The sequence below is a fragment of the Pan troglodytes genome, chromosome 21 (assembly GCF_028858775.2).
Source record: "Pan troglodytes isolate AG18354 chromosome 21, NHGRI_mPanTro3-v2.0_pri, whole genome shotgun sequence".
Lineage (NCBI taxonomy): Eukaryota > Metazoa > Chordata > Mammalia > Primates > Hominidae > Pan > Pan troglodytes.
The window spans coordinates 50895403-50917617 of record NC_072419.2 but is presented as its reverse complement, the minus strand read 5'-3'; the positions used below and the strand labels follow the sequence as shown (position 1 = coordinate 50917617).

Below are 22215 nucleotides of genomic sequence, written 5' to 3'. Positions count from 1 at the left end.
ATAGCTGGGACTACAGGCGCACTTCACCACTCCTGGCTAATTTTTGTATTTTGAGTAGAGATGGGATTTCACCATGTTGGCCAGGCTGGTCTGGAACTCCTGACCTCAAGTGATCCTCCTGCCTCGGCCTCCCAAAGTACTTGGATTACAGGCATGAGCCACCGTGCCTGACCAGAAACCTCATTTCTTACCAGAACCCTTGATGGCCTGCTTCCCATCCTCCATCCTGGAAGACTGATCTGAAACCCCAGGAGGAGGTCCTCTGAGCCCTGAGGCAGAGATATCTCACCTGGAAGATGGGTCTAATGACTGCACCCCACACACACCAGAGAGGACTGCAGATAGTGCGGGGTGAGAGGAAGATCTCTGGCCCTGGAGACAGCATCATCAAGCGGTAGCTTCATCTTTGGGAGCTGGGGCCTCTGCAGGAGCTTTACCCTCCTCTCTCCATGCTGAGCCTGTCTCAACCCCCTAACCTGCACCCCAGTCTTTTGGGGTCACCTCAAGGCTTTGGCTGATGCTTCTTTGCTGACGTCAACCAAGATGATGGACCCATTTGTCCTCATAAAGTAACTCTTGAACATACATGCACTTCTCCCTCCCTCCTCTTGCTTTGAAGGGTGGGTGGGCACCTGCCACCATGGGCAGGGTGAGGGCCAGCCCCATACCCCCGATGTCAGAAGGCAGCTGCCCCTGGCCTGTGGGTTTCTCTCAGAGGGGCCAGGTCTTCCTCACCACGTGTCCCCAGCACCTAGCCTGGGGCCCAGCCCAGGGTCACACTCAGTAAATACTGGCTGAGAATTAAGGGGGAACTTTCTCGTTCCCCTCCAACACTTTTCTTTTCTTTTTTTTGAGACAGAGTCTCACTCTGTCGCCCAGGCTGGAGTGCTGTGGTGCGATCTCGGCTCACTGCAACCTCCACCTCCCAGATTCAAGTGATTCTCCTGCTTCAGCCTCCTGAATAGTTGGGATTACAGGTGCCCGTCACCACGTCTGGCTAATTTTTGTATATTTAGTAGAGACGGGGTTTTGCATGTTGACCAGGCTGGTCTCGAACTTTTGACCTCAAGTGATCCACCCGCCTTGGCCTCCCAAAGTGCTGGAATTACAGGCATGAGCCACCGCACCCGGCACCAACGCTTTTCTGCAAGTGCTAGTGTCTGCCATAGAGACATCTGTGCACGCCCAGGGGCGGCTGAGGGGCCATAAGCCTCCTTTGACTCCATTATCTTGCCTGTGCAGGCCAGACGATTGCCTGAACCCACAACAGCTTCGCCAGAAGAGGGGCTTACTCATCACTTCCACACAACCTGTTCCCCTCCCCCACTGGGACCAGCTGGGGTTGAGGGGGTGAGGGTCAGGCTGGGAAAGGCTCCTGGAGATTGCATTTGCAACCTACCCCTCCCCTGCCAACCTCTATTACCACACTGAGAGGAACAGGGAGACATCACTAAATTGAGGACCTAGGTAGAGGGAGAAGAAGAGAGTGTCCTGTCAGCCTTCAAAGGTTATTCAGAGCTCTTGGTGCAGGAAGGCCCTGCTAGAAAACTCCAAGAGTCCAGGAGGGCCTTGGGCATAAAAGCTCAGAGTTGTCCTCAAGAAGCAACTGCATGGCAGTTATATCAGATGCACATTCAACAATAATAATAGCAAACCCTTACACAGATCTACAAGCCCTTATCCACACTTCAGAGATCCCAGTGTTTCTGAACAAAATAATGTACGTGTAACACCAAAACTCATTGGGTAGCCAAAACCTAACCTGAACAGATGTATGAATACTCGTATATTGTTTTCTGCAGAAATATTAATGTGTTTCGTTATGGGATGCTAAGCCAGATCCCACTACCCACTAGTGTGTTATATAAGTCATGTGCTTTCCAAAACCCCAAAACTCCCTAAATTCCAAAATGCATCAGGACCCTGAGACACTGGAGTTTCAGTTAAGGAGTTGTGACCTGTGTAGCTTCCTCCATGACAGGCACTGTTCTAACTGCTCTCCATAATATTAACTCATTCAATCCTTACAATGACCTGACAGAGTAGAACTTACTATTATTCTTCCAATTTTATAGATAAGGAAACTGAGGCAGAGAGAGGTAAAGTGACTTGCCCAAACACATACAGCTAATGAATGCTGGAACTGAAGCTTCCAGAGCCTAGTTCCAGAGCCCACTCTCCGAACAAGTCTACCATCTATTTCCCTTAAAAGGGCTGGTGAGGCCGGGCGCAGTGGCTCACACCTGTAATCCCCAGCACTTTGGAAGGCTGAGGTGGGTGGATCACCTGAGGTCAGAAGTTTGAGACCACCCTGCCAACATGGTGAAACCCCATCTCTACTAAAAATACAAAAATTAGGTGGGTGTGGTGGCGGGCACCTGTAATCTCAGCTACTTGGGAGGCTGAGGCAGGAGAACTGCTGGAACCCAGGAGGCGGAGGTTGCAGTGAGCCGAATCCGTGTCATTGCACTCCAGCCCAGGCCGACAACAGCAAGAATCCGTACAAAAAAAAAGGCTGGTGAGAGGGGCGTGGAGGTTGAGGGGTGTGGTAAACAGTAGGAGATAACGATTTTATGTTGTGTGTGTGCTATGGTTTGGATGTGGTTTGTCTCCTCCAAAATGCATGTAGAAACTTGGTCCCCAATGTAATGGTATTGGGAGGTGGGGCCTTTAAGAGGGGATTAGGTCATTAGGAGGGATTAATGCCTTTCTCACAGGAGTGGGTTAATTCTCACAGGAGTGGGTGAGTTATTGAGAGCAGTTCATTACAAAAGTGAGTTTGGCTTCCTCGGCTTTCTCTTGCTTCCTCGGCTTTCTCTTGCTTCCTCTCACCCTACGATGCATTCTGCTGTGTTACAACACAGCACGAGGCCCTCACCAGAAGCTGACCAGATCCAGCCACCCTGTCTTGGACTTCCCAGCCTCCAGAACTGTAAAAAACAAACCCCTTTTCTTTGTCAATTACCCAGTCCCATGGGTTCTATGACAGCAACAGAAAGTGGACAAATTGTGTAACATGCACATGTCCAGGAGGGTGTGTGAGAGGTAATCCTGTTGTTACAGTTGTTCTGTAGGGTGACCAACAATTGGGAATTTCCCTGGGACTGTTTTGGTTTTAGCACTGAAAACTCTGTATTTCAATAAACTACTCAGACCTGGTAAACCAGGATGGTTGGTCACCCTAGTTCTTGGCCTCTTTTCCTATGAGCAACATGAGGCTCATGACCCACTGAGGAAGATTCTAGGATTTGAAGATGCACTTTGTCTACATAACACAGCTTCTCAACCCAAACCAGGATCTCCAGCAGGCACTTACTCAAGACATGGGGAAGAAGCCCCGGAGAAAATGCTGGCTGTATCAGATTCAGCGAGGGACGATGCCTCTGTCTCCACCTGGCATCTTCCTAAGAGGTTTTCAAGGACCAATGTGACTCTATCAGGCTTTCACCTTGAGTGTTGATGCTGGCCTCCATTGTAAATACAGTGGGAATACACTTGATATTCTAATTTAGAAATGCCTGACTCTCATCACCAGCTTTGAATTTTAACTCCTCAAAGTCCAAAGTGATTTCTTAGGAATGACCCACACCATGAGCTCATATCTATCTTCCTGAGGCCTGCCCAGACCTGTCGAAGTAGAGAGAAGACAAGGCCCCTGCTTTTGAGAAGCAGGTATGGGCTATGGAGGCAGGACAGAACTATGCCCCAGGTTCAGAGAGTGGGGAAGAGAGTCCTGTGTGCTGAGGGCTCCCATGGACTCCTGGAGCAGGATAAGGAAGGAATGGGGGGAGGATGGGGATACCATACAATCCTCCTGAGGGCTGAGGATTCCCCCAGTCAAGAACTGAGGCTGGAGACTGCTGTTTAAACATGGCAGGTTGAACACACTTATTTCTCTCCATTGTTCTCTGAAATTCCAAGAAAATGACACAGGGATTTTTTTTTTTTTTAAATGCACATCTATCTACGGGGACAAAGAAAACGTATGAGGAAGAAAATAGCAGATGAGAAGAATCAACCAAATTCCGGAAGCTGGAAGGCAGATGGTGAGTGGGGACTGACAAGAAACCCAGGAAGTTGAAACCTGGCTGCTCACGGGGAGCCTTTAGGACAAAGCAAATTGCAGAATCTCAGGCTCAGGGATTGGAGGGACCAGAAATCTCTGAAGACCAAGTGGTGTCAGGTAGGGCAGAAGACAGAAGGGTGGGTTGGTTATCAATCTGGGAGACAATTGGATGTCCAGGCCTCCTACCCCAGCTGGCACAGGCAAGATGTGACCCCACCCCACAATAACACAAGGCCCACCCACTGGATAGGCTGGATGAAAAGAATAATCTGAGATGATGTTTGCTATGGTTTGAATGTGGTTCCCCAACAAGCGTGTGTTAGAAACTTAATCCCCAATGCAACAGTGTTGGCAGGTGGGGCCTCATGGGAGGTGTTTAGGTCATGGGGGCTCCACACTCATGGGTGGATTAATGCTGAGTATAAAAAGGCTTGAGGCCATGAGATCAATCTCTTGCTCCCTCTCTTACCCTCTCGGACTCTCTCATCTTCTACCATGGAATGATGCAGCAAGAAGGCCCTTGAATGATGCCAGCACCTTGATATTGGACTTTCCAGCCTCCAGAACCATGAGCCAATACATTTCTGTTCCATAAAAATTACCCAGTTCCAGGTATTCTGCTATAGCAGCACAAAATGGACTAAAACAATGTTGGCACAAGACTCAGTGCTGGGCCTGGCATGCAACAGGTCCTTGGTAAGTTGTCACTATGATTATACTCAGGCCTCTTTCTTGCTCTCTTATTTTCTTCTCCTGGTCAGAAAGAGGCTTAAAGACATATGATATGGACAGCAGAATCTGGCTTCCTGGTAACACTCTTTCCACCTATCCATGTACCCTCCTCACCTACCAGACTATTTGATGTGGCAGAAATGAGCAGCCTTCTAGATCTACTATCCTCTAATTTTTTTTTTCCCCCAAGATGGAGTCTTGCTCTGTTACCCAGGCTGGAATGCAGTGGCACGATCATGGCTCACTGCAACCTCTGCCTCCCAGGTACAAGCAATTCTCCTGCCTCAGCCTCCCAATTAGCTGGGATTACAGGTGTGCACCACCGTGCCCAGCTAATTTTTGTATTTTTAGTAGAAACGGGGTTTCACCATGTTCGTGAGGCTGGTCTCGAACTCCTGACCTTGTGATTGAACACCTCAACCTCCTAAAGTGTTGGGATTACAGGCATGAGCCACTGCAATGGGCCTACTATCCTCTTCTTTAGTAACAGAATCTCCTTTTTTTTAGCTGGGTACCTTGCCTTACAGGTATAAGACATTTCCTAGTTTCCTTTGCGATTAGATGTGGCCATGTGACTATATAAGCAGAATTTGTTGTGAGGAAAACCAGGTATCTAGATCTTTAAAAGACAGAAGTGGCCAGGCGTGGTGGCAGGCGCCTGTAGTCCCAGCTACTTGGGAGGCTGAGGCAGGAGAATGGCATGAGCCCCGGAGGCGGAGCTTGCAGTGAGCCAAGATAGTGCCACTGCAGTCCAGCCTGGGCAAAAGAGTGAGAATCTGTCTCAAGAAAAAAAAAAAGAGAGACAAGCACTAGCTGCTGCATCCTTTCCTCAGCCCTGCTCTCTGGACTGCAGATGTGAAGGCTGGTGCCCCAGCAGCCATACTGCACAATGAAGATAGGGGCTGGATGCTAGGGATGGCAGAGCAGAGGGATAGAAGGAGGCATCTTCACAGAGTTGTCACATCAGTGGCATTGCCTGCCTCTGGCCTTTTTACACAACAGAGAAATAAACTTCCATCTTTTTTCAGCCACTATTATTTGGGGGTTTTCTGTTGTGTGCAACTGATCCTAATCCTGTCTGATAAATGTGAGTGAAAGGGCAACCTGTCCCTTGTCCTCTTTCTTATTCAGAGATCTTAGAAGATCAGAATCAGCAGGGACCTTGGCTGTGTGGGGCAAAATCTGGCCCACAGATGTTTTCTTTGGCTTATACAAAGTTTTAAACATTAGGACACATTTGAATACAGTTTAAACATTAAAAGATGGGTCTCCGGCTTTTTTGGATGATTGGAGGATCTGGCAACACTGGATTTATGTTTCAGCACAGCAGCATCTTGACGAGGCATTCGCTCTCTCCTTTCCACAATCCCCACCTCTCCCATTGTGTGAGGATGTTCTTCTCCTCCTATGAGCGAGGCGTGTCTATGGTTTATCCTATTAATTAGTATGTATATGTTATCCCCACTACACAGATGAGAAAATCAAGGCTCAAAACAACTTTCCCAAAGCCACAGAACTGTAAGTGGTGGAGCTGAGGCTCCTGATCATATACATTTTGATCATGATTTTTATTTATTTATTTGAGACAGAGTCTCCCTCTGTGGGCCAGAGGGATTTTCGTGCCTCAGCCTCCCGAGTAGCTGGGATTACGGGTGCATGCCACCATGCCCGGCTAATTTTTGTATTTTTAGTAGAGAAGGGGTTTCACCACATTGGCCAGGCTGGTCTCAAACTCCTGACCTCAGGTGATCCGCCCGCCTCGGCCTCCCAAAGTCCTGGGATGACAGGTGTGAGCCACTGCACCTGGCCTGGAATAGATCTTGAACTAGATTTTTCAGGAGGGCTACATTGGAGGTAGAGAGACATTCTCAAACATACACAATCTCTGTTGTCTTCTCACAGGAGTGGCGTGCTGTGTGGATAATGAATATTGGGGAAGGCATCTCTCTCCAGCCCCTCTCAAGCTTTCTGTAGTCACTGGTCCACTCTGTATTGCTATGAAGAAGCTCAAGACTAGCCTGTATCACTCGGGGTCCTGGCAGGAACCAGGTGCCACACTCAAACTGAGTAATTGAAGAGGGTTTAATATGGGAGTTATTTACAAAGGTGTGGGCTGGTGTAGCTGCCCATATGCCCTCGAAATCACCTCTACATGGCAATAGCTACTTACTGCTAACAGAGTCTCTCTCTCTCATTGCTGCAAATATTTTCTAGCCATGCAAGAAACTCAGCCAGTCATGTTGAACAAACTAAGAGTGCCAGAAAGTTAATGTCCTGGAAGCATTGCCAGAGGGGAGGGGGCAGTTAGATTCCCCAGCTTCCTCGCTCCTCAGCTGGGTTAAGCCTGCAACATATTCATCATCTCCCAGAGTGCTGCCCAGGGATAGAGCTCCAGGTGCTCAGTGTGGTGACCTGCTCATGTCAGCTTCTTCCCCTTTCCTGTCTTGTTTCGCACCCACATCCTTCCCATGTTTCCTCTTCCCAAATAAACTACTTGCATTGAAATCTTTGTCTCAGGCTCTGCTTCTGGGGAAACCTGAACCTAGAGAGGAGAGTTTAAGGAAAGCAACAAAGGGTGGTGTGGGACTCTGGTAACAAAGGGAACCACTGCCTTTCAAGAAAACGGCAGGAGGCCGGGCACGGTAGCTCATGCCTGTAACCCCAACATTTTGGGAGGCCAAGGTGGGTGGATTATTTGAGGTCAGGAGTTCAAGACCAGCCTGGCCAACATGGTAAAATCAAGTTTCTACTAAAAATACAAAAATTAGCCGGGCATAGTGGTGGGTGCCTGTAATCCCAGCTACTCCAGAGGCTGAGGCATGAGAATTGCTTAAGCCCAGGAGGTGGAGGTTGCAGTGAGCTGAGATTGCACCACTGCACTCCAGCCTGGGCGACAGAGTGAGACTCTGTCTCAAAATCAATCAATCAATCAATAGGCAAGAGGGAATCTGGAATGGGGAGGGTATGGAGAGGTGGGCCAGGAGGACTGACAGGAGATGTGGCCTTGGTAGAAAGACACAGTCAGCCCAGTAACTGTGCACCGAGGGAAAGGGGGAATGAATATCCTGACCTCTCTCCTCTCATCTGCTGTTCTCCTGCTGGTGCTCCCTGTTGACAAAACCCAACCAGAGCCAGAGGGCAGGAGAGCCCATTGGTGTCACCCACAGCAGCATGGCTGCCGGACACAGAGGAGCAGAGCAGCGTGCAGAAGGGTGGAGAGTGCACCTGCAGGGGCAAACAGAAGAACTGCAGCACGCAGCCTGGCCCTTTGGATCTGACCCATTTGGAATGCAGAATTTTGATAGTCTAGGATCTGGGTAAAGGGTTTTCCAGGTGTCAGGATGGAAGCGACTAAGGTGCAGAGGCTGGAGGGCTGGGGCAGGTAGAAGCAAGCATTCCTGTTACCTACTGCTGTGTGACAATCTCCCCCTAAAACACAATGGCTTAAAATAACATCCATTTCATTACATATCTCAATACTGTAGGTCAGGAATTTGGGCTGGGCTTACTTGGGTAATTCTTCTGTCCCACATGGCATTGACCGAAGCCTGGTTTTCAGTGGGCAGCTGGGCTGGATGGCCCAACACAGCTTTGCTAACATGATTGCTGTCTTCGTAGGGATGGTGGAAGCCTGGGCTCAGTGGGACTGTCAACTGGAATGGCCATATGTGGACTCTCTTAGCATGATGGTCTCTTCTAGAAGCTTGGGTTCCCAGAGAGAATGTTCAAGAGGCCCCAAAGGACACCACAAAGCTTCTTTATGACCAAGGCTCGGAAATCCAGGAAGCTTGCTCCCATCACGCTCTATTACTCCAACAAGTCACTCAGGCCAGCCCAGGTCCAAGAGGAGGAAACCTAGACTCCATCTTGCAATGTGAAGAACTGCAAATAATTTGTGTCACCCTTAAGCAACCAGCAACTCATCTAGGTTGATTGTCATTTCAGCAATGTGGTGGGAAGTGGTGGGACTGATGTTGAAGAGGGACTTGAATGTCATGAGAGGCTGGGGAGGTAATAAGGTGGGGAGTGAAGTTTCTCGAGTCAGATTCAAATTTAAACCCCAGTTTTGCCACTTACAACCCATGAGCCAAGCAGGCTGTCTCTCTATCTGAACCTCAGTGTCCTCATCTGTAAAATGAGGAGAACACCTCCTACATCTGAGGATGACTGTAAAGATGAAATGGGATGGGTGCTTATAAAGTGCTTCCCAGTGTACCTGGCTCCAAACCTGTCTCAGTAAATGGCAGCCCCTATTATTGAACCCGAGTAACACAGAGAGCCAAGAAAGGATCTTACAAAAAACTCCCCTGGCTTTGACAATGTATGAGACCCACTGATAGGGTTTGGCTTTGTGTCCTCACACAAATCTCATCTAGTAGCTCCCATAATTCCTACATGTTGTGGGAGAGACTCGGCGGGAGATAATTGAATCATGGGGGATGGTCTTTCCCATGCTGTTCTTGTGATAGTAAATAAGTCTCACAAGATCTGGTGGTTTTAAAAATGGGAGTTTCCCTGCAGGAGCTCGCTCTCTGTCTACTGCCATCCATGTAAGACGTGACTTGCTCCTCCTTTGCCTTCCGCCATGATTGCAAGGCCTCCCCACCATTGTGGAACTGTAAGTCTATTAAAGCCTCTTTCTTTTGTAAATTACCCAGTCTCAGGTATGTCTTTTTTTTTTTCTTCATGAGATGGAGTTTCGCTCTTGTTGCCCAGGCTGGAATGCAATGGTGTAATCTTGGCTCACCACAACCTCCGCCTCCCAGGTTCAAGTGATTCTCCTGCCTCAGCCTCCCAAGTAGCTGGGATTACAGTCATACACCACCACGCCTGGCTAATTTTGTATTTTTTTTTTTTTTTAGTAGAGATGGGGTTTCACCATGTTGGTCAGGCTGGTCTCAAAAACTCCCGACCTCAGGTGATCCTCCTGCCTTGGCCTCCCAAAGTCCTGGGATTACAGGCATGAACCACTGCGCCCAGGCTCGGGTATGTCTTCATCAGCAGCATGAAAATAATGGACTAATACAGCCACCCTCTCCCTCACTCCCACATACAACCAAACCCCAAATCCAGCTGATTTTACACCCAAAATGCAGCTTGAATATGAGTTTCTCCGCTTCCCCCACTGATATCACTATGCCCTACCCAGACCATGGCAGTTGCCTCCTTCCTGGTATCCTGTCCTCCCTCACCCCCGCTGGCCCCCTGTAATGCCCTCCCCTCACAGCAGGGAGCCCAGGCTTCTCAAAGTGCCCTGTGGGTGCGAACCACCTGGGGGTCCTGTTTGTATAAAATACAGATTCTACTTCAGTAGGTCTGGGATGGGGTCTGAAAGTCTGCATTTGTAGTCAGCTCCCAGGTGATGTGGGTGCTGATGATTCCTGGATCACACTTTCAGTAGCTGGAGAATATTTTTTCCAAATAAAAGGGTGATTTTGTCTCGCCTCCACTTAAAACACTCCACTGACTTCCTAGCAATCCCACACCATCGCTGGGTCCCACATCCCTGGCAGGATTCAGCTCCCATCAGACCTTCTAGCCCCTTGCTCTCCATTCTCCCACTCTCTCTTTCCCCCTTGTTTATGGGTTTGTTAATTTATTTATGATGAAATGAAGCTACCATCCACCCCAGTACTGGAACATTATCAATAACCTGTGTGTGGCCAGGCGTGGTGGCTCATGCCTGTAATCACGCCTTGGGAGGCCGAGATGGGTGGATCATGTGAGGTCAGGTGTTCGAGACCAGCCTGGCCAACATGGTGAAACCCCGTCTCTACTAAAAATCCAAAACTTAGCAGGGCACGGTGCCACGCGCCTGTAATCCCAGCTACTCGGGACGCTGAGGCAGAGAACTGCTTAAAATCCAGGAGGTGGAGGTTGCAGTGAGCCGAGATTTCGCCACTGCACTCCAGCCTGGGCGACAGAGCAAGAGTCTATCTCAAAAAAACAAAAACAAAAACAAAAAAACAAAAAACAAAAATTAGCCAGGCGTGGTTGTGGGCGCCTATAATCCCAGCTACTCGGGAGGCTGAGACAGGAAAATCGCTTGAAACGCTGGGGGTGCGGGGGGGCGGGGGGGAGGAGGCGGGCCAGAGGGGCAGAGGTTGCAGTGAGCCCAGATCGCGCCACTTCACTGCAGCCTCCGCGAAAGAGCGAAACTCCGTCTCAGTAAATAAATAAATAAATAAATAAATAACCTGTACCCGCGTGTTATTTCCCTCCGTCCTTACCTCCTCCCTGCTCCTTCCCTTTCACCTGAGATAACCACTCTTCTCGTATCTATGCTCATCTTTCCCTTGCTTTACATTTTTTCCACCGATGCATGTGTCTAAACATACATACTTTTGGTTTTGCTTTCACACATTCTAAAAGTTGCACCATTGTGTGCAGTTTTCCGCAACTTAGTTTTTTTCACTCAACATTGTTTCTGAGACATTGTTTCTGTTGTTGTCTGGCTGAAGTTCATTCCGTTTCACTGCTGTCTAACGTTTCATGGTGTGAATATTCCGGTTTATTTGCCCACTCGCCCGTGGAGGGGCATTTGAGGGTGTTTCCAATGTTCCTGTTATTCGGAATAGCGCTGGTGTGAACATTCTGCACAGGTCTGTGGCTGCACCTGGGCGGGTTTCTTAAAGGTGAATGCCCAGGAGGGGACTGTCTGTGTTCTCCCTCCCTCAGAGCTCCAGCCTTCCTCGCCTCCTTTCACTCCCAGCTCCCTGGAGTCTCTCACGTAGAATGTCCTCTCCACCCCCACCCACCCCTGATGAACTCCTGCAGGTTCTGCAGGCCACGGCTGGCCCCCCTCGAAAGTTCCTTAACTATACAATTATGGTGTGTGTTTCTGCGACGAGCGTCCGTCTATCCGGTGGAAGGCACGCCGCTCGAGGCTTGCGATGCTCCCGGGGTCCCCGCTTCTAGCTTGGGCCTGGCGCACAGCAGCGCCCAGACTGCAGGGGGACGCTTGAAAGTTGCTGGAGGAGCCGGGGGGAAGGCAGCGCCCAGCGAGGCGGCTGGAGCGCGCGCCCACAGGTGGGTCCGGTCGGGCGCCGCGGGGCCGTAGTTTTCGGGTCGACGGGCGAGGACGCCGGGTCCAGAATTCCAGGAAATGCGCGACCCAGGCCGGCGGGCGGGGCGGGGGCTCCGGCGAGAGGGCGGGCCCCGGGAACGGCGGCGGGCGGGGCGGGAGGCGGGGCCCGGCCCCGTTAAGAAGAGCGTGGCCGGCCGCGGCCACCGCTGGCCCCAGGGAAAGCCGAGCGGCCACCGAGCCGGCAGAGACCCACCGAGCGGCGGCGGAGGGAGCAGCGCCGGGGCGCACGAGGGCACCATGGCCCAGACGCCCGCCTTCGACAAGCCCAAAGTGAGCGCGCGCGGGGGCTCCGGGGACGGGGGTCCAGCGCCTGGGCGGCCCGAGGGACTTAGCGGGGCCCAGCCTGGGGCGTCCAAACCCTGGGAACGAACGGGGGCTCCTGCAGGCGAGTTCTTCCTTCGGCTAAGGCCGTGGCTTGCTTGCGGGCTAATCAGGGACAATGGGGCAGAGAAGGTCCAGAACCCGGAGGCCTCCAGAGTCTGCTTCTGCCCCTGACTTGACCCCTCTGGGTCTCAGTTTCGCTGTCTGTCAAGTGGGCATCCTAGCACCGTTGAGCGCTGTGTGGGCCTGGGCAGGGACTTGAGGTCTCTGAAGCTCAGCTGTATGATCAGGCCCGATGTCTACGCCGGATAGGCACCTAGTGCTGTGCCCGGCGCCTACTGAGTGCTCAGTGAATGGAAGCAGCTTTGTACGCCAGCGTTATGGTGGTGAGCGCCAAGGAGCTCAGGTTTGTGGATGCGCCCCGGGGAAGAACCGTGAGCCCTGCCAGAAAGGGGAGGGAGGGGAGCAGAGCACCCCCCTTCCCCCGCACGGGAAGAACAGGAGCTAGGTAGACCCTGGGTTTGGGGCCCTAGCAGGGTTCACTCGAGGCCAAGCCATGGCCACTGGCCCCAGGGGAGAATCCCCTTGTTTCTCCGCCCACCAGCTGTGGCGTCTTGGGACTGTTGGGGTCAGGGAGGGTCCGGACCCCCTTGGCCTGTCTCAGAGTCCGAGAGGAGGGGCCCAGGAGTCTGCCAAGCAGGGTGAGTCAGCCAGTAGGGTGTGAGAGTGGTTGGGGAAGGAGTCAGCTGCAGTCAGCCTCAACTTACCCTTCTAAGAAATAGGTGTGAGTGGCCCAGGAGGTTGGCTCACGCCTGTAATCCCAGCACTTTGTGAGGCTGAGGCGGGAGGATCATTTGAGTCCAGGAGTTTGAGACTAGCCTGGACAACAAAACTAGACCCCATCTCTCCAAAAAATAAAAAAAGTTAGGGGAAGTGTGTGTGGTGGTGCACTCCCGTAGTCCCAGCTACTTAGGAGGCTGAGGCAGGAGGATCGCTTGAGCCCAGGAGGTTGAGGCTGCAGTGAGCTGTGATGGTGCCACTGCACTTCAGCATGGGAGACAGAGCAAGACCCTGTCTCAAAAAAAAAAGAAGAAAAAGAAAAGAAAAGAAATAGGTGTGAATGATGATGACAGCTATCACAAAAGTGCCGGTGAGAATCTAGTGAGTGTGCATGTGTCAGTGAGGGGGACAGGCTGTGGAGAGCCCACCTACCTTCTGAGGAGGGTGAGGCCTGGCCCCCACTACTGATGCCCCCAGCCCAGGGAAAATGCTCAGCTACTCCCTGTCAGAAGCTGGAAGCACTGAGGTGCTGTACAAGCTCTTCTACCCCCACCCCTGCCTCCTTCACGTCTTACTGGAGCTGGGGCCCATGATTGGCGCCTCCCCTTTGCAGTCTTTTTGTTAAATGCTCTGGGCTCCCTCTGCCCTTGGGCTGGGGACCCACTGTACCCTGATGTGAATCCTATGGCAGTAGCAAAGCTCTTTGATTGGCGGGATGCAGTGGCTCACGCCTGTAATCCCAGCACTTTGGGAGGCGAAGGTGGGCGGATCATGAGGCCAGGAGTTCGAGACCAGCCTGGCCAACATGGCAAAACCCCATTTCTACTAAAAATACAAAAAATTAGCTGGGCATGGTGGCGGGCGCCTGTAGTCCCAGCTACGCAGAAGGCTGAGGCAGGAGAATGGCATGAACCCGGGAGGTGGAGCTTGCAGTGAGCCGAGATCTCGCCATTGCACTCCAGCCTGGGTGACAGAGTGAGACTCTGTCTCAAAAAAAAAAAAAAAAAAAAAAAAAAGCTCCTTGATTGCGAACGTGTTGGGAGTTATGGAGAGAACAGCAGGGCCCACTTCTAGAGCACTTGTTGCAGACACCCATTGGATCCTTGCAGTTCTTCTGTAACAGCCCATCAAGGGAGGGGCTCATATTATTATCCCCATTTTTTGGCTTTGCCCAGTCCTCCCATCTGATTCAAGCTGGCAGATCATTTTCCCTATTGGGACCTCAGTGTCCACACCTGGAGGATGGAACATCAGCTGCTTATGTGGGTGTCCCGTGTCCTGAGTCCCAAGGCCACAAGGTGATGCTTGAGAGTGAAGGTAGAATGTTACCTGCCATGTGTTTGAGGCGTGACAAATCTTGTATGATTGTGAGGAGGAACTTGCGTGAGCTGGCAGGAGAAGTGGGAAGCAGTGTGAATCTCAGAGCCACTGTGACCAGAGCCAGCTCCCTGCCCTCTTGTGGGAGGGACAGATGACAGTTATAATTATTAGCATTACTAGCTGCAGCTAACGGAGTGTTGATGTTTCTGTGCCAGGCACCGTTCTAAACACATTATCTGCATTTTTTATTTAATCCAGGCACAGAGAGGTTAACTAGGCCCAAGATCACACAGCTAGGAAATGTCCAATCTGGGGTTTGAGTCCAAGGGAGGCTGGCTTCGAAATCCCATGCCTCTAACCATCTTTCCTAAACTACCTCTGCAGAAGCCTTTGGGGATAGAGGTGCCAGTGCCCCAGGTGCAAACCTCCTGAGACAGGAGCCTTTGCTGTGTCCTTCAGCTTCTCATACCTGCCACCAGCTGAGGCCTGGGACCTGGTCAGCTAGAAGAAAGCAGAGCAGGGCAGCGCTTTTCAAACTGAACTCAAGTGGCCTGACTTTTAATGTTCACACTGTGATTCTGTGTGGCTCGGGGTGGGGCCTGCGATGCTGCACTGCTGACCAGCTCCCAGGAAATGCTAATGTCAACGATCCAGGAACACACTTTGCTTAGCAAGGCTCTAGGCAGCTGCCTTCTGTTGTGCCGGACCCCTATTGACTCCAGTGGACATAGCACCAGGTTCAAGAGGCTACCTTCTTTGGAAGAGGTAGCAAACAAGATACGGGGTTTTACTGGGGGCTTAGACACAGGGAAGAGAGTCCAGTGGCGGCAGGCTGAGCAGAAGAACCGCAACCACTTGCAAATCATGCAGTTTATGTAGCATTTTCATGTAACACCTTCTCCCAACCACCTCCACCTAGTAACCTTCATTTAACCCAAAACAAAGGGCCTCGGTCCCTATACCCCTGTATGGTCAGTGTCCCGTGGGAATGGGGTGGGGCTCAGATGTTCCTCATAGATAATGACTGGATCTCCAGGTTGGCCACTCTTGGATTCCTTCGCTCAGAACTCTGAACACCCATTCAAGTGTGCCTGCCATGCAGGGTCATCGTCAGGGGATGCCCAAGTCAAGTTTGCCCTGTCGGGTGTGCCTCCCATACCCCCACCTGGTTTGACTGAGCACCTGCTGGGCACTGGAGGAAGTGGAAAGGGGGGTTGGAGGGGTGGCCCTTATCAGCCTATGTTCACAGGTGGCACCAGGCACTCAGGCATTCTGCATCCTGGAGGCCAGTGCTGATCACATGCCTGTTACAATAATCATAACAATAGCTGTCCTTGAAGTAGTCCTGGGTACCAGGTGCCTTCAGTGACTTTTTCTTTTTTGCCAGAATCTCACTCTGTCGCCCAAGCTGGAGTGCAGTGGCAAGATTTTGGGTCACTGCAACCTCTGCCTCCTGGGTTCATGCGATCCTCCTGCCTCAGCCTCCCAAGTAGCTGGGACTACAGGCGTGTGCCGCAGTCTCACTCTGTTGCCCAGGCTGGAGTGCAGTGGTGTGATCCTGGCTCACTACAACCTCCACCTCCCGAGTTCAAGCCATTCTTCTGCCTCAGCCTCCGGAGTAGCTGGGATTACAGGCGTCCGCCACCATGCCTGGCTAATTTTTGTATTTTTAGTAGAGACAGGGTTTCACCACTTTAGCCAGCTGGTCTCGAACTCCTGATCTCAGGTGATCCTCCCACCTTGGCTTCCCAAAGTGCTGGGATTACAGGTGTGAGCCACTGTACCCGGCCAGTGACTTTTATCTCACGGAATCCTCTGGACGACTTGACAAGGCATGGGTCTTCATCCCCATTTACAGATGAAGAAACTGAAGCTTAGGGAGTGGAGGGACTTGCCAGGGCTACACAGAATCTGAGAGCCTTGAAGCTGTAGACTGGCAAGTAAACCGGTACAGGCTGGGACAGCAGTTTCTTTCTTTTTTTCTTTTTTTAGACAGAGTTTCGCTCTTGTTGCCCAGGCTGGAGTGCAATGGCACGACCTCGGCTCACTGCAACCTACGCCTCCCAGGTTCAAGTGATTCTTCTGCCTCAGCCTCCCAAGTAGCTGGCATGCACCACCATGCCCGGCTAATTTTTTGTATTTTTAGTAGAGACGGGGTTTCTCCTTGTTGGCCAGGCTGGTCTCGAACTCCCGACTTCAGGTGATCCGCCCACCTCGGCCTCCCAAAGTGCTGGGATTACAGGCATGAGCCACCGCACCCGGCCAAGAGACAGCAGTTTCTAAACTGTCCCTCTCTGATGCAGAGGGGAATTGGGGCTAAATCAGCAATGTGCCTTTTCTGTCTCATATTTGAATGTCTACTCTGCACGAGGCACTGTCCTGCTTTGCATACAGTGACTCATTTAATGTTTATGTCAGCCCTCTGAGGAAGGTCCTGTCCTATTATTAACTTCACTTATTATGAGGAAACTGAGACTCAGAGAGGGGAGGGAACTTGCCAAAGTCACACAGCCGGCAGGCAGCAGAGCTAGACTTGAACCCAGATCTGCCTGCACTCAAGTAGAAGCTGTTCATTGCTTTGCTCATTTGCCAATCCCACTTTATGCAAAAAAGAGGGGGCAGTGTGGGGGGAAGAGTTAGAATCAGGGTGGCAGGGTGGGCCAGTGCATTAGCCCTGGGCTTCAGATGTACTGGGGTTGAATTCCTGCCTGCTGCTTAGCAGCTAGGGTACCTCAGGTAGACAACTCCTGAAACTCAGCTTCCCCCTCTGTAAAATGGGGTGACAAAACCAAGATCTTGGGGTTCTTGGGGAAACTGACATGCTGATTGGTTTTTGTACAGTGCCTGGCTGGTAACAGCAGGCCCTCCGGGGTGCATTTCCTTCCTGGGGACTGGAGTGGGGGTTGCAGTAGACTCTGGGAGGCCTCTCCAGCTGCAGAATCTCCCTCCTCCCTCCTCCTTTTTGTCTTCCTGACACAAAACCCACCAGCTGCACTTCTTTGGGCTTGCAGTGGCTTTCAGTTACCAGAGCCACCTGTTAAAACAAAAATGTCCCTAGGAAGAGCCTGCCTTACCCATTTTGACTCACATGGCAGTTGGTGGGGGAGGGGAACAAAGGAGACTGAGTTTCATCGAAGCCTTTTGCTTCAGAGGAGGAAGGGAGGATCAGAGAGAGGAAGCGGTCTGTGTTCACACAGGGAGGCAGGGGAGGCCAGGCAGCTTCCCAATCCTGCATTCAACCTCAGGGTGGGCTTTACCTGGGTGGCTGGGGGCCCTGTGATCCAGGAGAGACTTGTCCACCTGCTCAGGTGTCTTGAAGGGGTCCCTATGGTACCCCCTGGGGTGGGGCAAGGTAGTAGGACCATGGTCTGGCTGGGGAGGTGGAGAGGAGCAGGCTGGGTGCAGAATGAGGTTGGAATCTGTATTTACCCAAGGTGTTGGGGGTAGGCTTGCCCTCAGCCCTTAGTGTTCTCAGGCCCCTGAGCAGTTGTGGGGGATAACCTCTGCACTCCTAGTGACCAGGGAGCTAGAACAGCAAGGAATTTGAACTTGGACACCAGCTGGGGTCAGGCTGTCTGGGTCTGAGTCCTGATTTCCCACTTTCCAGTTAGAGGAGCTCGAATGAGTCATTTAACTTCACGGTGCCTCAGTTTCCCCTCTCTAAAATAAGAATTATACCCATACCCACCTCTCAAACACCAAGTGCAGGCCTGGCTCAGAGCAGGTGCTGCAGCAATAGCTGCCATTGGTCAGCATCATCGTCATGGTTGGTAATGGTCCTGCTTCGACTTTTGAGACAGAGTCTCACTCTGTCGCCCAGGCTGGAGTGCAGTGGTGCAATCTCGGCTCACTACAACCTCTGCCTCCCGGGTTCAAGCGATTCTTCTGCCTCAGTCTCCCAAGTAGTTGGGATTACAGGTGTGCGCCACCATACCTGGCTAATTTTTGTGTTTTTAGTAGAGACCGGGTTTCACCATGTTGGCCATAACAATGGCTGTCCTTGAAGTAGTCCTGGGTACCAGGTGCCTTCAATGACTTTTTTTTGAGCTGGAGTCTTCCTCTGTCGCCCAAGCTGGAGTGCAGTGGCACGATTTTGGCTCACTGCAACCTCTGCCTCCTGGGTTCATGCGATCCTCCTGCCTCAGCCTCCCAAGTAGCTGGGACTTGGGATCCACTTGCCCTCGCTGGTCCTCCCTTCCACCTCTGTGAAGAGGAGGTCTCAAACTCCTGGCCTCAAGTGATCCACCCGCCTCAGCCTCCCAAAGTGCTGGGATTTCAAGAGTGAGCCACTGCGCCTGGCCCCTGTTTAGATGTTAGCATCAGTGACCCAGCACCTTGCTATGTGGCATGAAGGGAGCGTGCTGCTAGACCTCCGGGTTTAGAGTCAAATAGCTTCCTGGCTGTGGTGTGCATTAGACTTTCTAACTCAAGGTCCTCCCACTCTCTGAGCCTCAGTCTTGTTGCCTTTAAAACGAGTTTAAGTGTGCTGAGTCCCTATGCTGTGGCTCCACAGGAATTTCCCCAGGTGGAAGACACATCTTGCCTTCTGTGAAACCTCTCAGCAGCAGAGCTGTCAGGCCCCATCAGCAGGAGACACTGTGGGGACTGCTCAGTCCCTTCCACTGTGTACCTCGGAGCTGGCGGAGCCTAGACGAGGCTGAGCATAGAGGGCTTCCTGGAGGAAGTGGAGCTGAAACAGTTTCTCAGCCCAGGGCTGCTCTGTCTCCTGGCCTCACACTAAAAGTCAGCTGAGAGGCCATAGTGGCATAAGTCACTGACCCTGGCACTGCCCAGCTCATCACCAAAAGCAGGGCTAGGGAGGGAGGGGACATTCGGTTGGCAGTGGGCACCTGTGGCTCATCTGGGTTCTGGCCACGGTGCTCAGGTTCTGTGAGCTGAACAGGCAGCCCTGGCTCCTCTGCCCCCGTGTGGGTTCTGCCAGGTCCCATGAGGGCAGGTCAGCCCCTTCCTTGTTGCAGGGAGAGCACCCAGCATTGCTGACATGGGACAGGTAGACGAGGAAATAACGGTGTGGTCATTGAACACAGAGAGCACTAGGTGCTGTGCGAGGTGCTGAGGACATGACATGATGACACAGACAAGGTCCCCCCTCTCAGCAAATGGCTCATGAGGGAGACAGACATGTTACATACATGAACCCAAAAAGTCAGACGAAAACAAAACAGAGCGATGTGTTTGGGAGGCAAACCCAACTGCTGGAGGGCGAGCAGGGCTGTCTACCTCCAAGGTAAACCCAGTCAGATTAGTTGTCCCCAAGGCTCACCAGGGAGAACTAATCTGACTAGGTTTGCCTTGGAGGTAGACGGCCCTGCTCGCCCTCCAGCAGTTGGGAACGTGGAAACATGAGTCAGATCTGGGAGTATCTGTCCCAGGAGTCCAAGACCTGGGTCCTCATGGTAGCTCTGCCACCGACACACTGAGTGACCTTGGGTAAGTGAACCCACCACCCTGGACCTCTCTGGCACGCATCTCTTGAGAGCAGGGACTTAGTGCATTTCCCGAGGGCCTCCACGGTGCCCGGCACATAGTGGGGCTTAGTAAATATTTGTTGGTAACTGAGGATGCTTCCTGTTCACATCAGCGCTGGGAGGATTTCCTGCTGTTCAGACAAATGCTGGGCTGGCTGTGAGTCAGCCTTGCAGAGAGCAAAGGCAGTGGGAAGGGGCGTGAGATTCCCCTCTGGAGAGGTCAGGAGGCCAGGCACTGTCTCGACATGAGTGCCAGGGAGGGGGTGTGGCCTGTGGGCAGGGCTTGGGCTGAGGCAGAGGGACTTGAGTTCCACCCTAGCTCTACCACCATCAATTTTGTGTAACTCTGGACAGGCCACTGAACTTCTCCGGGCTTAGCCTGGCAAGTCCATTTCCCCATCTGTAACATGGGCCGATATGTACATTGCCTAGGGATTAAGATGAAATGAGATAAAGGGTCTGAAAACAGTAGGTAGCTGCTTTATTATTATTATTATTTCTGTATTATTGATGTCTGAGGCTAGGCCCAGAGGCAGTACAGTAGAGTGGTTAGGAGCTCAAGAATCAGACTAGGGTTCAAATTCTGACTCCATCACTGACTGTTTTGGGGTACCTTCTTTGAACCTCAGTTTCTTCATCAGTAAAATGGGAGTGAAGTCTCTACCTTGCTGGTTGTAAGGATGAAATAAGATAATGCATATAGATGGTCTAGCACATAGTAGATACTCAAAAGTTTGAGGCCACTGCTGACCCTTTTCCCTGAAAGGAGACAGGAGAGCGGGGTCGCCACCCCCTTGTCATTGTCATCTGGAATAGGCTGACAGACTTCCCATGGTGTGTTGCAGTTTTCTAGAAAATTCAGTAGGAGGCCTGCCTGAGCTTGAGCCACCTGTGGAGGTGGCTTCCTGCCTCTGCTCCACACCTGAAACACGTCTGGGCCTCTTCTCAGGCAGCCGTGAGAAGAGATGAGTGCTACTGGTCATGGTGGGCAGCTGGCTCTGCTTTCCCCCTTCCCAGAGGCGCTCCTGCCTCCTGCCCGGCTCCCTGAACCCCTAGCTCCTGCACCCCGGCACCGTCTGGCTCCTGCTCCGCTGAGCACCCACTGTCTCTGACGCTGCCTTGAGTACTTCCCGCATGTTATTCAAATCCCAATCAGATCTTCCCTCCCGCAGTAGCTGGTCTTCTGTTCTGGCTTCCTGCCATCCTGTCCTCCACACAGCAGCCGGGAAAGGTTTTTTTAAAGGGGACTCTCCGATTTAACACACTTGGGTGGAAAACCCTTTGCTTCGGCCTCTGCAATCTCCCTGCCCCCTCTCCACTTTGCCCTGGCCTCATTTCTCACCACTAACCTCCTCACTCTGCACTCTGGCCAACTCCCCGCCTGCTTCCTGATTCAGACACTAAGCACACGCAGCTCCCCTGCCTGAAGCCATTCTCCCTCTCCTTCTTTCTTCTCCCTGGCGAACTCCCCCTTTAAGTGATCTTTTCCCAGCACACTTTCTAAATTGCCCCCACCCCAGTGTGATTTTTCTTTATCTCATAGCACTTGGTCTGCTTCTTATCACAGTTTGCAAGGCTGAGTTCAGAAAGGTGTGTTTGCTCATTCTGAGGCAGGAGAGGCTACCTTGTGCTGCTGTGGTAACAAACAGCCCCCAGGTCTGAGGGGTCTGCAGAGACCCAGGTTGACCTCATACTGCTTGTCCCTCCAGGGCCTCCAGTGAGGTTTCGGCTCCTTGGATCACTCAGGGCCCCAGGCAGATGGGAAGATTCCACTCTGAACATTGCCAATTGTTGTGCCAGACTAAAGCAGAGCTGGGAGGTGGGCTCTTGAATTGGCATTTAAATACTTTTGCCAGGCAGGGTAAGGCCGCTCATGCCTGTAATCCTAACACTTTGGGAGGCCTAGGTGGGTGGATCACCTGAGGTCAGGAGTTCAAAACCAGCCTGGCCAACATGGTGAAACCCTGTCTCTACTAAAAGTACAAAAATTAGCCGGGCATGGTGGTGGGCGCCTGTAATCCCAGCTACTTGGGAGGCTGAGGCACGAGAATCCCTTGAACCTGGGAGGCAGAGGCTGCGATGAGCTGAGATCTTGCCACTGCACTCCAGCCTGGGCAACAGAGCCAGACTCCATCTCAAAAAAAAAAAAAAAAAAAAAAAAACAGGTAAATAAATGAATAAATACTTTAGCCAGAAGTAGCGATGCAGACCTCCCCTACCAGTCCCACCCACAAGGGGACGTGACTACCGCCCCCATTCACTGCCTGATCCTCCTGTTCTCAGGGGCTCCAAGGCCAGGCCTGGTTTGACCTTCTGACTTTCTGACTTCCTCCTACCTTCCCAGTAACCTCATGCAACTCCTTTCACTCAGCCTCAATCATCCCCATGGGTGTTTAAACTTGCCCAAGACATGCCCCTTT

The 22215-nt window shown here is 51.8% G+C and overlaps 1 protein-coding gene and 1 long non-coding RNA gene across 17 annotated transcripts in view; both read left to right on the top strand.

Annotated features, from left to right (window-relative positions):
- The window catches only part of LOC100612711 (uncharacterized), an 85831-nt gene extending 75009 nt beyond the window's left edge, over positions 1–10822 (top strand). For 2 of the 5 annotated variants that reach the window (XR_008541193.1, XR_008541192.1), the window contains 4 exons: positions 195–3672; positions 3979–4046; positions 4576–4762; positions 6701–7303. This is a non-coding gene — a long non-coding RNA (uncharacterized LOC100612711). Of the gene's footprint in view, positions 1–194; positions 3673–3978; positions 4047–4575; positions 4763–6700; positions 7304–8416 lie in introns of those variants that run through there. The other 3 variants (XR_010154237.1, XR_010154236.1, XR_010154235.1) reach the window with 3 other exon arrangements.
- Positions 10823–11410: 588 nt separating this feature from the next.
- ADA (adenosine deaminase) overlaps positions 11411–22215 on the top strand; it is a 32797-nt gene continuing 21992 nt past the window's right edge. For 4 of the 12 annotated variants that reach the window (XM_063802982.1, XM_054674349.2, XM_009437283.5 and 1 more), the window contains exon 1: positions 12003–12612. In XM_063802982.1, coding sequence (XP_063659052.1) covers positions 12502–12612 — 111 coding nt within the window. In that variant the 5' untranslated portion in view covers positions 12003–12501. Of the gene's footprint in view, positions 11828–11974; positions 12613–22215 lie in introns of those variants that run through there. The other 8 variants (XM_063802984.1, XM_063802983.1, XM_063802986.1 and 5 more) reach the window with 5 other exon arrangements.